At 36.3% G+C, this 15,283-nt stretch overlaps 1 protein-coding gene across 8 annotated transcripts in view; it reads right to left on the reverse strand.

Annotated features, from left to right (window-relative positions):
* The window catches only part of ANKRD28 (ankyrin repeat domain 28), a 209,888-nt gene that overhangs the window by 27,735 nt on the left and 166,870 nt on the right, over window positions 1–15,283 (reverse strand). For all 8 annotated transcript variants that reach the window (XR_012380635.1, XR_012380634.1, XM_073900380.1 and 5 more), the window contains 8 exons: window positions 14,810–14,884; window positions 11,784–11,985; window positions 8,339–8,426; window positions 7,973–8,090; window positions 7,012–7,231; window positions 1,702–1,789; window positions 1,529–1,612; window positions 684–829 (listed from right to left, as the gene is read on the reverse strand). Coding sequence is in view for 6 of the 8 variants with exons in the window: in XM_073900380.1 (XP_073756481.1) it covers window positions 684–829; window positions 1,529–1,612; window positions 1,702–1,789; window positions 7,012–7,231; window positions 7,973–8,090; window positions 8,339–8,426; window positions 11,784–11,985; window positions 14,810–14,884 (1,021 nt within the window). In the remaining 2 variants the exon portion in view is untranslated. The remainder of the gene's footprint in view (window positions 1–683; window positions 830–1,528; window positions 1,613–1,701; window positions 1,790–7,011; window positions 7,232–7,972; window positions 8,091–8,338; window positions 8,427–11,783; window positions 11,986–14,809; window positions 14,885–15,283) is intronic.

The raw sequence follows: 15,283 nt of genomic DNA on the forward strand, positions 1-15,283 counted from the left end.
CCCGCTATCTTACACTGCCCTGTTATAGTAAGACCATTTTTTTTTTTTAAAGATTTTATTTATTTATTTGAGAGAGAGAGAATGAGAGAGAGCACGAGAGGGAAGAGGGTCAGAGGGAGAAGCAGACTCCCTGCCGAGCAGGGAGCCCGATACAGAACTCGATCCAGGGACTCCAGGATCATGACCTGAGCCGAAGGCAGTCGCTTAACCGAGCCACCCAGGCGCCCTGATATAGTAAGACCGTTTAATCAGCAAGGGCAAATGAAAACACTGTGGCCCTAGATAAAAATGCGGGTTGAAAGTGGGTTAAAGGTTTTATTTATTTATTAAAAAAAAAAAAAAGATCTTATTTATTTGATAGAGGGAGACACAGCGAGAGAGGGAACACAAGCAGGGGGAGTGAGAGAGGGAGAAGCAGGCTTCCCGCTGAGCAGGGAGCCCGATGCGGGGCTCGATCCCAGGATCCTGGGATCATGACCCGAGCTGAAGGCAGACTCTAACGACTAGACACCCAGGCGCCCTGAAAGTGGTTAAAGGTTTTAAATCTCGGGAGTGGGGAGTTAACTGTGGCAAATCTGACAGAGTCAGAAGGCTTGGGATCTTAGTTTTCCATAAGTTAAACACACATAAGCAATATAGCATTATAGCATTAGAATAATACAAGCCTTAACCAGTGTCTTTACCAACTGTATTTGTCTGTCCATTTTCTGCGGCCATCATGAGAGGTGTTTTCCCAGAAGAGTCTATAGAATTGACTTGAGCATTATGGCTGAGCAGCAGCTGTAAACACTCTACGTGGTCTGTGAAGGCGGCCGCATGGAGAGGGGTTCTATAATACAAAGAAATGGGAAGACTTCACTAAATCTGTTTGTCTTATACTCTAGAAAAAATTATTCCTGAATTTATGACAAGCAATTTTCAAGGATTTACCATTAGGCTATAAAATCACTGCCTGATACAAATAGGCTTAATGGAGCTTACTAATTTTTGCCAGAGTAATTTGTATTTCTGGTAATATAAAAGGCCCTTAATTAAACTAGTATAACATAAAATTGCTAAAAAAAATTGTATCATTAAGGAAATTTTAGAATAAATAAATCCTGATCCAACACTGCCACCTAATACAACTGGTGGACTCTCCTCCAGCCTTTATTTATATTTAGAAAACTTTTAACTTTATTAACAATAATCCTTGGGTAACAAACACACCTTTAAAAAAGGGGGGAATTTTACATTTTACAAGTTCTAAAGAGGAAGACTGCTAAAAATCATAATAAAAAAGCCTTTTATAATGAGAATTATATAATTATATATAAATATTAATACTATTATATATAAATATTAATATTACACAAAATTTATAATGTATTATAAATATTAACACTTTATAATAATTTGTACTTCCAAATATAAAAATCAACTTTTACTCAATAATGGCTTCTCTGTTAATTCTTCCACACTAGTCTAGTAGTTAAATTTTTTTTTCCTATTACAAGTCAGGCTATTTTCTACAAAGTTGAATTCCTACCTTCCTTTTGAATCTGTGGCGTTCACGATGCTGGCACCTAAAGTATCAATTAACATTTCAGCAGCACCTTCGTTGTCATTTATCCTGTGTAAGATAACAAAGTGATCACTCTCACAGCAATGGTGTATTTCTTAAATAGTCAAACGAAATCTGATTCATCTGCCTTTACTTACACAGCACAATGCAAAGGACTGAAAGCATTTCCTTCCATTTTCTGGAAAACTTCCTGTTCTAAAAGAAGTTCTACACATGTCTCATGACCTAAATAAGTAAATGAGAATCAGATATTAAAATCCAAAAAAGATAATGAAGTGCCCAAATACACCCACATATCCCTAACACAAATAAGAAAAAACTTTACATGGATTAAAAGTTAACTGAGTTCACTGAATACATTAAACATCATATTTCTAGGAGTTTTAAAATCCAAAGTACAACCTCAAGACCTGAAATTCAGAAGCTTCTTGTAATTATAGCAGTTTATTACTGACACAACAGATATTTGTTTTGTGGGGAAAAAATTTACTCTCGTTCATCTTTTTCATGATGACCAGTTAGATATATTCAGTCATTTTTAAAAATGTCTTATTTACATAGCATAATATAACTTTAAAATTAACATATATTTATATAGCTTCAAAAATGTAAATATGTTCTGATTTTAGTAATGAGCTAATGATAAAATCTCAAATACTACAGTAGTGTCTAGAAGGAAAAAGTACATGTCCCTGTCCCCACCACCATCTCCAGTTCTACTTTCTAGACTGTAACCACTATTACCTTAATAGTTTCAGGAAATTTCTAGGCATATACAGCTGCATGCACATAAACATGTACTACGTCCTTTTAAAATTTTTATGCCAATTTTTAATTCTGCAACTTGCTTTTCACTTAATAAATTGTATACATCCTTCCATAATAGCATATATAGAAATCTTATTCTTGAACTTTGGAAAAACTTCACAGCATTAAAGTGTATTATAAATGATTTTAATTTCTAACTATGTATTTTGAGGTGACTGCTAGTTTGCTTCTGTTAAAATAACAAACTGCTGTAATGAAATATTCCAGTACTTTATTTAAAACTTTTTTTTAGATTTTATTTATTTTTGTGCACCTGCGTGAGTGACGGGGGGAACCAGGGGGAGAGGCAGACTCCCCGGCTCTGAGCCTGATGGATCATGACCTGAGCTGAAGGCAGACACTTAACCCACTGAGCCACCCAAGCGCTCTCTGGTACTTTTTTTTTTTTTAACAAGTATTTTTGTAGGATAATTTCCTAGAAATGATATTGCTGGGTTGAAGGACAAGTATAGATTACTGATAGGTATCAGGCCCACAGTTTTTATTTATTTATTTTTAAAGATTTTATTTATTTGAGAGAGAGTGCACACATGTGCGCATGTGAGTGGGGGGAGGAGCAGAGGGAGAGGGGGAGCAAGAATCTCAAGCAGATCCTGGACTGAGTGCAGAGTCAGACACGGGGCCAATCCCACAGCCCAGAGACCATGACCTGAGTCGAAATCAAGAGTCGCTCAACAGACTGAGCCAGTCAGGTTCCTAGGCCCACAGTTTTTGAAGACGGAAAAACCCAAACCTCAGATTTTCTTTACCTAATTTTCAAAGCCAGGATTTTAGTTAAATCACTCAAATTGCTATATTAATTGCTGCAAATGAAATGCTCCATCATTTATTTCATTAGTCATTTGGAACCTGCTTTAGGAATAAATAAGATTCTTACACAGGCTCTTTATTTCTATGGCTTAATATTTGGCCAACAAAGTGATGCTAGATTTATTTTCTTTTTAATTACTCTAATATTCGCAAATAATAGCTCAACTTAATCTTTATCCTATAATTGTTTTTACCAGGAAAAGAAAGTTATGTTTTAGGAAACCTATAATTGTTCCATCTTATGTTAGTTATTTTCTCTAAACCAGTGGTTCCCAACTGGAGCAATTTTGCTTTTCAGGAGACATTTAGCCATGTCTGGAGAAATTTTTGCTCATCACAACTGGGCATGGGGTAGGAGGGTGCTACTCTCATTTAGTGGGTAGAGGCTAGGGAAGCTGCTCAATACCTTCAATCCACACGGCAGTCCCTCACAACAAAGAATTTTTGCCAAAATGGCAATAGTGCTGAGGTTGAAAAGACTTGCTTTAATCTCCTCTCTCCAAATGTCAACTCATTACCAAGAAGTAGCCATGGAAAGTTGGCCAGTATAGATTTAAGAGTTTCCTATCTTCCTAGAATAGTAGTTCTCAAGGTGTGAGTCTGGGGAACCTTGGGGTGCTACTGCAAACTAGTCTTCTCTTAAACTAGCCAGTAAAGAAATTTGCCACCCTTCTCACGAAAATTTTTTGTTTTGAAAAGAAGTTATTTTTATAAAAGTTATTTATATTAATATTTAATGGATTCATTATTTTAAAGTAAATTAATAAATATCCTTAAATTTCTCAGTTCTCATTTCCAATGTAGTAAATATTGACCAGCTCTAACTCCCAGATCTTGAGACTGAAAGATTTGAGAACTACTGAGCAGACTGCATACTGCAAAAAGAGAGTTCTGGGCTACTGATTACCTCTAGCAATCATATCAAGCTGAAAACTCATCACTTTGCATCCTAGTTTATGAAAGGATGATACAAATGGTCTCTTCATGTTTCAGAGGAATATTATGAGAACACTTAAGAGTTTCAAAAAAATTTTATCCATTTTTAAAAGAAACAAAGGGATAATGTAAGTACTAAGTTCTGTGACTGAATAATTACACAAACTGAAAATCTGGACTTTAAAATGTAGTATGTATAACCAGTTCTTTTCTAACGCTTTGTCATCATTTCATTTTAATTTTGAAAGAAAGGTTGTCTTCTGGTTTGTTAGAGTGCTTCCAATTTTGTTTTTAGCCATACAATAATTTACTAGTGGAAGTAAAACCATTTTACATATTCTACTCTCAGAATGCCAAATTATAAAATAGACTTTCGACTATAAATATGGTATTAATTTTAGACTGCTTGTATAGTCTCTTATTGCATATAGCCAACACACATCTAATTCCTTTCAGCTCAATTCAGAATCTGCACAAATTTGCTACAGTCTGGAAATTAGACACATCTGCTATGATCTTTAAATGGTAACCAGGCATGTAGTTCATGCAAAATTTTGTCTGTTTTGTCTCTCGTACACAACGTGCTTAGAAAATCTACATTTAGCAGTAACAGAGTAGGAATTCACTTTCGGGAAACAGTGTTCTCCATAAAGACCTGATAAGAAATGTTATAACAGATAGCAACTCTCCAAAGGGCAGTTAAAACAGCAATTTATTTACAAGTGAATGCTCTGCCTGAGGAAAGATAGCTTACTGTGTGATTTTTTCCAATGGTTAATTCTCACTGATACATTAAAAAAAAAAAAAAGAATCAAGCAATAAAAGTCTGCTTCAAAACAGTTCATTTCTTGGGGTGCCTGGGTGGCTCAGTCAGTTAAGCATCCGACTCTTGATTTCAGCTCAGGTCATGATCTCAGGGTTGTGAGATAGAGCCCCACAGTGGCTCTGAGATCAGTGTGTGGAGCCTGCTTAAGATTCTCTCTCTCCCTCTCTCTCTGCTCTTCCCTATCCCTCTCTAAAAACTAAAACAAAGAAACCCCCCAAAACCTAGTTTCATTTCTTAAATAAAACTCACATCTGTAGGTGTTTCCCTACAATAGTAGATGGTTTTGGTTTTTGTTCTACTTGTAAAATGTCAGGTTACATTATAAAAACAAATAAAATTCCAATGGCAAAATATAGTTATCTTTTTAAATTCAGGACTGATCTTTGGCCATTTCACTATATTCACTAAATACCAACTTTACTGAGTAGAAAAGAAAAAAAAAAAGAAGTTGAAATCCAAAGGTTTTAATCTTCAAAACTGTTCTGGCTTAGGATCTGAGGTAGTAAAAATGAAACGGACTAAACTAAGCTTGTGAATTAGCAATACATTTAACTAGTCAAGTTTTGATGGTACCATCAAAATGGTACTCAGAGATAACGGATGCCCAATAGTAATCACAGAACAATCCTCAAGAAGAGACCAAAACTTTCTCCTAGCAAAAGATTAAAACTGTCAATTCTGGCACAAGGATTAATAAGAAAATTGAAATACTGCCTCTAGAAAATACTTACGAAAACATTTAATTAAACTATGATTTTGCAAGATTCAGGTTTCTCCCCTTTCACTGTAACTCAAGATTATCTGTCAACATGGCTCCAGTAAAAGAACCATGAAGCAACACATTACAGAAAGGCAGAAACCTCAACTCTCTGGTAAGGCAGTCAGCTGGATTTTAGAACAGATACTGATTTTTTTAAGCAAGTCAATATTTTTATCAAGAGGCAATTTATATTTTCTTAGTATTTTGAGGGAAAGTTATTAGAATTGTGAACGAGTTTTTCAGGTATCTCTCACAACTAACAGCAATCTAAATGCTACAATGAAATTCAAAACAAATTAAAAACCCCCCTCACATCCCTGGCTAAAGTCCCAAGCCCAAACTTTTGACAGAGTTGATGTTTACAATGTACATAATGTACCCTAGCATTTTCTAACATGATCAAATCTGTGGCCCTACACAAGGAAAAAAATCATTATCTCTCAACATGCCTCATTAGTTAAATTATCTTAGTGACATTTCATAAGCCAAACTCCACTTTGAACATATATACCTTAAACATCGCTTTATACTTCTCTGAGTCACAGTTAGTGAGCTGACTGGCTGTGAGCTTCTAGGAAGCCAAAGGTCAGTGCTCTTTTTTTTTTTTTTTTTAAGATTTTATTTATTTATTTGACAGAGAGAGACACAGGGAGAGAGGGAACACAAGCAAGGGGAGTGGGAGAGGGAGAAGCAGGCTTCCAGCTGAGCAGGGAGCCCGATGTTCTAATCATGCAGCAAAGTTAACTTAACCATAAAAGTTTCTAAGTTTCTAGTTCTGTGATCTGCTAAGATTTTATTCCCTTAAAATGCTGAGCATACATGTTACTGTTGATAGAAGCATCTATCTTGCAATGTGCTCAGAAAACATACACAGATTTCAGTTTAGAATGTGATACATTTTCATTTTTTGCTGTCTTTTTTCCCCTAATATAAATACGCTTAGAAAGTAAAAGAACATAATCAAACTACAAACATACTATATAAAAGACATTGTAAATATTATAATATGTTAAAAATGCAAAATAGCTGTTGAAGCAAAGATCTAAGAAAAATTTCAAACCTAATGATAGTTTATTTCAAAAGATCTTTGACAAACTAGTGCCTTGGCTTTACCATGACAAGTGATAGGAGTAAGCTTACAACTATGTAGTACAGCATTTTTATGCTTCCTACTGATCTTATAGTTGCCTATTAAATATTCATGAATATCAGAATGTGTTACAGTTTGTTGTCTCTGCTTGATACATTAAGAGGCATTTAATGTAGATTTGTATCTGTATACTCAACCATTGTAGCAGGCCCAGTGAAGTGCTGTATATCCATGATTGTCTGCTATGGCTGGATTTGCATCCACAGATGCTGCTGACTGCAAAAGGGCTCCGAGAACACCAATATGTCCACAGGCAGCTGACAAGTGTATAGGTGTCCGGCCCCTGCTATCTCGAAATAAGCACTTAGCACCATGTTGAAGTAATGCATCTACACATTCTTCGTGGCCTGTAACTGCCTGAAAGAAAAAGTATTTGCAGGAAGTTGAATATATTATTTTGGGTACTATATGCCAATTTAAAAATTTTAAAGTCTGTATTCCCCATAATTGTCCATCAATCAAAGCATTTATCATTTTTTGAGTAATTCAGTATTTTTATTGGAATTGGCTTAAAAATTCATGTACAGCAGTAACTTTGTCAAAATACAAGTATCATGAAAAACAGGAATAAAGGAACTTATAAATCAATGAAAACAATGAAGGCAAAAAAGGTGAATGGTTGCAAAGGTGAAAAAGACAAAAATGTGTAAGAAAATAGTTATAATAATGAGAAAAAGTAAATGGGACATTAATTCTACTCAAGGTCTTGGGGTTTTAAAATTTTGTTCCAACACTGTTTCCTAGATTGTTTTTTTTTTTTTTTAAGATTTTATTTATTTGACAGAGAGAGATACAGCGAGAACAGGAACACAAGCAGGGGGAGTGGGAGAGGGAGAAGCAGGCTTCCTGTGGAGCTGGGAGCTTGATGCAGGGCTAGATCCGAGGACTCTGGGATCAAGACCTGAGCCAAAGGCAGACGTTCGGTTGTTAAGCCACCCAGGCGCCCCGATTAAGCTGGGTTTTTTGTTTAAAATTAGCATTCAAAAACTATTTGGTAAAAATTTGATGAAGAAAAATAAACATAGCCTAGTTCAGTCTTAGGCAAAATGAGATCCTAAGAAATTTTTGATTAAAGGCAATGGGAATATTTTTGCTTACCCCTCTATGCAATGCTGTCCTTCCCCATTTATCTTTGGCATCTACATTTGCTCCTTTGTTCAGCAGTGAGTAAACACAGTCCGTGTGCCCGTTAAGAACAGACAGCATCAGAGGAGTCCTGAGCAACAACAGGAACAGGTTCATTGTTACCACCTAAGACTCCACTCCATGAAAAACAATTAAACAGTGTGCTGGCCTGTTTTCTAAACATGGCTTTTTGTGATGCAACTTTAAAGTATACTTAAATGAGAAAACTATACTTGATGTTATTCAGTTAACATACTATGACAGACTTACTAAAATAGGGGCAAAAGTATGAAGATTAACACACATCTTAAAAATAATTTAAAAACTATTAAAACTTACTGTCCGTTTCCATCTTGAATGTCTACTGCATTCTGCGGTTCTGCATTTCCTATTAGTAGCCGCAAGCACTCTGAATGACCGTTTGTTGCTGTAAAGTGATATTTTAAAATTTCAGTAATTACAATGGTAAAATAGAAAATTTCCATCTTAGGGCACATTTTCTAGATGTTTAACTGTGGGACAGTGTTAATGAATTTAATAGTCAAAGAAAAAATATGGATACAAAGGTTTCTATTGCCTTTGTTGGTGAAACTGAATAGATATAAATCCGTCATAGTAAATTATGGCCACAGCCATCCCTCACCATCTGCCCTGCTAATAGAATGCTCATTTTATTTGGCGCTCTGGTGGTGGCAGTGTGATCAAGGAAGGCACCCTGCCTTCAGCCAAGGGATAAAATCGTGATTAGATCAAGTCTATCACAGCTCTGTTCTTTGCCAGTTACTGGTTTCAAGATGAGTGCTGGTCTACTCTGACCACTGAGATGCTAATAAGTCTGAGGGCTTCTGGGAAATATTTTTATCCCTGATAACGACAAGTTCATCTTTTCCTTATTTTTGATGGGAACCCTGTAAAGAAGCAATAGCCATTCTGTGCCATGACTGCGAAGGCAAGAGAATAGAGAGCTCTGACACCACTGCTGAATCAATCAATCCCAGAGCTGACTCTACCTCTGAACATTTTATGTGAGAGGGTAAACACTTGTCACTTAAGCCACCTTTTAGCTAGGTACTATGAAAGAATTCCAACTGATACATATATAATAAAAGAAGAAATGATCTATCTAAAAAATGCATTTATATGTCCAAACACATAATATGTGTAATGGTATAAAATAGAAGTAGCCTAAAGAAAATAGTAAGTTTTTTTAAGGTTTTATTTATTTATTTGAGAGAAGAGAAAGAGACAGAGATAGTGAGATATAGCACGAGTGGGTAGGAGAGGGAGAAGCAGGCTCCCCGCTGAGCAGGGAGCCTGATGTGGGGCTTGATCCCAGGGCCCTGGGATCCTGACCTGAGCCGGAGCCGAAGGCAGATGCTCAACCGACTGAGCCACCCAGGCGCCCCAAAACAGTAAGCTTTTAAGGTAAGTTAAATCCTCTGCAAAATTCAGGTCCTTCCCCTAATACAATAAAATTTGAAGTTTAAAGTAATATATAACTTACATAATGATGCAAAAAGGATTATCTATCACTGTTTTTCCTAGTTAAAAGACAAATTAATAAAAGCAAGCTAGGTGCCCTAATATTCTACAGTACCTTCTAACAACTATATTAAATTCTAATAGTTATTAATTAAGACTTATGGTACAAGATCATTCCATATCTATATGCTATACTCTGCCAGCAACTCTCATTGTAATCATTAACAGCTGTCATTGAAGCATCTCACTTGGGCATGCATCAAGGAAATTGTTTGGCCTGCCACTTCTTTAATGGACTCACTTGCACTCAGTACACAGTAGCTCCTGAGGAGTTTTGTATTTTATAAGTTCAGTACCTAAAACATCGAGCATAACATCACTGGGGGGGGGGGGAACCTGGTTCCCTCTTGGAAAAAAAATCGCAATGTCCTCTTCATGACTTATGAATAAGGTGCTAACAATTTCCACAGTTGAAAGGCATCTATAGAACCACGTCTGCATTTATTAAATAGGTAGGCACCAATAATAACCTGTAGCTTTTTCAGTGGATAGGATGTATAGACTATCTGACATTGGTTAGCCACTTCTGAGGGACTGACTAGTGTCTTGGTTCAATATTTATCAATTAAGAGTGCAAACCACTCCATGAAAGCTTTAAATCAGGTCTGCAAATGATCTGTGCTTACAACACAATTTTTCAAGTTGCAGAATGGTATATAAATTTCATTTCTTTTCAGAGTAAGATAATAGAAAAGGATGGCATTCTGACTTAATTCTTATATATATACACATTTATTAGGAATTTTAACCCACTTATAAATTTTTCTGTTTTTGAGCCCTGCTTGAATATCTGACAGTTTCTGAAAGGCTGCTTTGGAGCAACAGTGGGTGTTACCTAGAGTCTTCAAAAATGCAAGTTTCCTAAAGGACTAGAAGTAAAGTCCAAGACCCATGTTAAAATGTGTCCTTAAAAATCACTCTATAAAAACAGACTAACTGAAATGAATCTAATCATATAAAGGAGGCCTACTGGGGGTGAAAAAAAAATACTTGGCTATGATTTCTTCCAATGTACCAGTCTTAGCTATTTAAAATGAGTACAGGGGTGCCTGGGTGGCTCAGTCATTAAGTGTCTACCTTTGGCTCAGGTAAAGATCCCAGCGTCCTGGGATCGAGCTCTGTATCAGGTTCCCTGCTCAGTGGGAAGCCTGCTTCTCCCTCTCCCACTCTCCCTGCTTGTGTTCCCTCTCTTGCTGTCTCTGTCAAATAAATAAATAAATAAATAAATAAAATCTTAAAAAAAAAAAATAAAATGAATACTGACTTGTAGTAATTCCTGTAGAGAGTTGTAGATCTACATCTGCTAGGGATACACAGCAGTACCAAGTCATACAACGACATGGTTACCTAATTTTGAATTTTCACATATTTGCAACATCACAAAATCATACCATGGAGTAGATCTTGCATAAAGGAGGTGCTCTATAACTCCTGTCTGAATATATGTTTAATTAATTAATTAATTTATTTTTTTAAAGATTTTATTTATTTATTTGAGAGAGCGAGAATGAGAGAGAGAGAGAGAGAGAGAGAGCATACGAGAGAGGGGAAGGTCAGAGGGAGAAGCAGACTCCCTGCTGAGCAGGGAGCCCGATGCGGGACTCGATCCCGGGACTCCAGGATCATGACCTGAGCTGAAGGCAGTCGCTTAACCAACTGAGCCACCCAGGCGCCCCTGAATATATGTTTAATTTAAAGAGCACCCTAGTACAATAAGTCAAAATGTTCACTGTTAAATAAAAGCACGTACCAATCCAAAAAAACTTCCATCAAAAAGAAGTAAAAAATATTGCACTGTTTTGTTGATGAAGTACTTCAGAAGTTAGACTACTACATAAATCCAATTTCTAAGGTAGATAATGTTTTAAAGCAATCATAATCTTTCTGTTGGCTTTTCCTTGAAAGAAGAATTTGACCTTTTATTTTTTTAAGATTTTATTTATTTACTTGAGAGCGAGTGCACGTGCATGAGAGGAGGGAGGAGCAAAGGAAGAGGGACAAGCCGACTCCATGCAGGGCACAGAGCCCGCCACAGGGCTCGATTCCAGGACCCTGAGATCATGATCTGAGCCAAAAATCAAGAGTCAACCGCTTAACTGAGCCATCTAGGCACGCCTCATTCGACTGTTTAAAGTCAACATTATTAAAATAATTACCAGGAGTACAACACACAAAAAATTGAAAAAGAAAAGAGTATTAGAAAGAAAGTGGTAACTAAAATCATGCATAATTTTTGACATACCTGCAGCATGTATAGGTGTCCTCTTCAAAATGTAGTCTTTTACTAAAATTGAGGCTCCCTGATTAATGAGTACATCCACACATTCAACATGGCCCTTAAATGCTGCAAGATCTAGGGGTGTTCTCCCACTACTATTTCTCACATCAAGATCTAACAAAGACTGTACCAACACTTCTAGTGCTTGGTGGTGACCATGATAGGCCTAGGAATAAATAAAAATATAAATTAAAAAAGTACATATTTAGACTGACTTCTCAGATACTTTAGAAAACATAAAGGAAGTAATAAGAAAACTTGTCTTCACATAATTATTATATTTGAGATAATCTAAAACTTGCATGTTGAGAGTTCAGAAAAGTTAAGTATAAATTTTTCTAATAACCAAATAGTAGGCTACGGTGTTAGAGAATGGGTATTCTGTGGAGAATAAACGTTCAAATGACAGGTGATTTTATCACTAGCATAAATGGTCTGGTTCCTGGCATTCAATGAATGTGTAACATAGATTCAGTTAAAGCTTTCATTCTAAGTCTATGATTGCAAAGCCTGTGCTATTAATTACAGTTCAGTGCTCTGCTTAACTCCCTGATAAAATTTTACTATACTTAAATTATAGAGACAGCCAGCAACTAAAGTTAATTAGTATTTGAGTCTTCTGATTTCTCAAACTGAAATGACTATCCTCACTTCATAACATGCTGTATCTAAAAAATAAACATTTCTTTTAGCACAAAAATACTTAACACTGAGCCCGGCCTGAATAACTGCCATGTGCCAAGTACTAGCTGTACAATAGAGGACGAGAGTGTAAAGGTTTGTCAGACTGAAGTCCCCTTCTTTACCACAGTCTGATGAAGAGGCTTTCCAAATAATTCATATCAAAAACCAACATGTCAACTGAACATCTATTATTCTCGTTGGACTAGGTGCTGAGCAAGACATAAAGCAATTAACAAGACCCAGTTATGGCACACAAGGAATGTTCTCTCTAGTTCACTCATATTACCATTTTGTAGCTAAAGGACTTTCATACATCATTACTGATACCATTCAGAACTACAGGTTAGCAGTTTGTTATCACATGTGAACATTTCACTGGGAATTGAAAAATGTAAAAGTCTACCAGACTTGAGCTAAATCTGAAAAAAAAAAAAAAAGATACATAGCTAGAAGACCCCACACTGCAGCAAAGGGCTGTAAAGTTATTTCTTGCAGAAAGTACCAGGAAGACGTAAAGTTGCTCTGGGCCTTACTGATCTCTTTGATGTTTCTGACTACCTACAAAGATTCTCAACCACCTCAAAGATTAAAGTAACTGGAGATTAAGGAACTCTACTGTCCTAGAATCATATTTAATCTTGTTCCTCAATACTGGGTCAATGAAATTATGCTACTAGCAGAAAGAACTTTAAGAAACACAATATATGCAGAAGATAGTATATAACAATAAAAAGAGACAAAATAAGGATGACAAGAAGCCATGATGATTTGCCAGAGAGGTGTTCCCCTCATGATGTCCCTGCATAAGACGGAGACAAGGAATTTGTACACGTATATGTGCAAAGACAAGAACCAAGACCTCAAGCTGGTGTGTTTTCATAGCATCAAGGTGTCACGGATTAGGAGAGTTTGGAAGGGAAAAAAAATCACTTCAAGTTAATTTCTGAAAACCTCCTAGGAACAGATACAAAATGTGAAAAGTGGTGGTATAATCACAGTTCACTGAGCCTAATTACTAAATTAAAAATTGTTTCCATTTCAGCTTAAAAACACTCTTCAGCACAGCCATGTTCATATATAGCACCACTATACATAATAGCCATGAAGTAAAAAAACTAGTAAAAAAAAAAAAATGGAAGTTTTTGAGCTAATATATTCAAAAACTTGGCAAAGTGCTTAGTCTGGCACCTAGTAAGTGCTTAGGAAATGGCAGTGCTAGTGTAAGAATAATGGTGATGGCGTAAGAAGAACTGCCTAGTCATCTGCTCAGACTTCATTTCTCGCCACCAAGAGTAAAATAGCTATTTTCTCCATGCTCGTTTTGCCCTTTCAGATGACTTATTTACTCTGCAAGTCTGGGAGAGCATATAGTATTTCCAGAGACCCAAAGGGCAAGGAAGCAGGAAGATGCAGCATACCTCCTCAGTTATTCAGAAAATGGTAGGAAATACTAGCAGGGAGAAAGGTGCAGAAAATTCAATGCAGATGCATCGGTGTTAGAAAATACGCAAGGAGAAAATTATAAAAAAAAAAATAGCATATGTGAGAAGAAACAAAGGGATCAGTGAACTTGTAGTGATCCTCATTAACTTAAGTATATACCCTTATAAACATTTTACTATACGTAAAACCAGAAATCTCCCAAACAGCTAATGACTGTATCCGAGTCTCCTGATTCTCAGTCTTGCTCTCACCCCCAACAACTGTTAACATGCTCATGTTCCAAAAACAGACTCTTCTTTCAGCACAAAAAGAACAAGATTGGGCCCTGCTTGAAATTTCCTGAAGTAATTCATTCCATATCTGATTTAAAGAACTGTTATACTTTACTAACCTTCTCCTCTTAGTGACCGACATTACGAGAAAAAAATTAGAGACATCTTAAACTAGAAGGGACATTTCAAATCATAGGGCCAAATTCTATGGCATAAGCAACTGAAGGACCAGTGAACACACACTTAGTGCTCTAAGATCAAAAAGTTGTAGAAATACAGCAGAAAATACAGTTCTGCTTAGCAAGTTAGAAGCCATTCCATTAGGGCAGTGCATTTTAAAAATTCACATCACAGGTAAACTCTCCCTTAGAGTAGGGCTTTGGGAGAAACCCAAAGACCACTGTTTATTTTTTAAACAAAACATAACAAGTACACTCAAGTCTCTGAATTAAAAAAGTTGTTGAAGGTTTAATTTCATGATCATCATACATGGCCCAAAAGTTATTGGGTACTAGTTTGAGTCAAATCACCAGATGGGAGATATTTTCAGTAAACCAGCCACCAAGCTGGCTCTAAAGGCGTAGTACTCACGGCCAAATGTAAAGGGCTTATTGTTGCTCTGTTATCTGAATCATTCAGCATGTCTGTCCCAGAGGTTTCCATTAACTGTAAAGAAAAGTATTTGAAATGTCAGAAATGGTATTTAGATATATTATAGCAGTTATTCCTGCCCCCCCAAGTTTAAATCCATTTTAGAGTAAAAATTGATATTTAAATATGAATTTTAAAATCCCAGATCATATTATATTATGAAAATTCCACTCAGCAAGCTTATACAACAGATCATCATGAAAGGGTAGTGAGGACCACAGAGTAAGAGCTCTGAGGTAGGGCTATAAACTAGCTAGAGGGAAATGCTATTTACTCACCACCCGCCCCAGCCCCATCCCATAAATACATGATTTCTGTCTCTGTCTTTGTTCTCAGGAATATGTAAAACAGGCTTCTAGTGAGAGCAAATAAATTAATTATAATACTCTGAATAGTAGGGGGAAAACTGATTAT

This window comes from Callorhinus ursinus, unplaced genomic scaffold, assembly GCF_003265705.2.
Source record: "Callorhinus ursinus isolate GAN/ISIS: 27379988/994484 unplaced genomic scaffold, GSC_fseal_2.0 scaffold1, whole genome shotgun sequence".
In the NCBI taxonomy this organism is placed as follows: domain Eukaryota; kingdom Metazoa; phylum Chordata; class Mammalia; order Carnivora; family Otariidae; genus Callorhinus; species Callorhinus ursinus.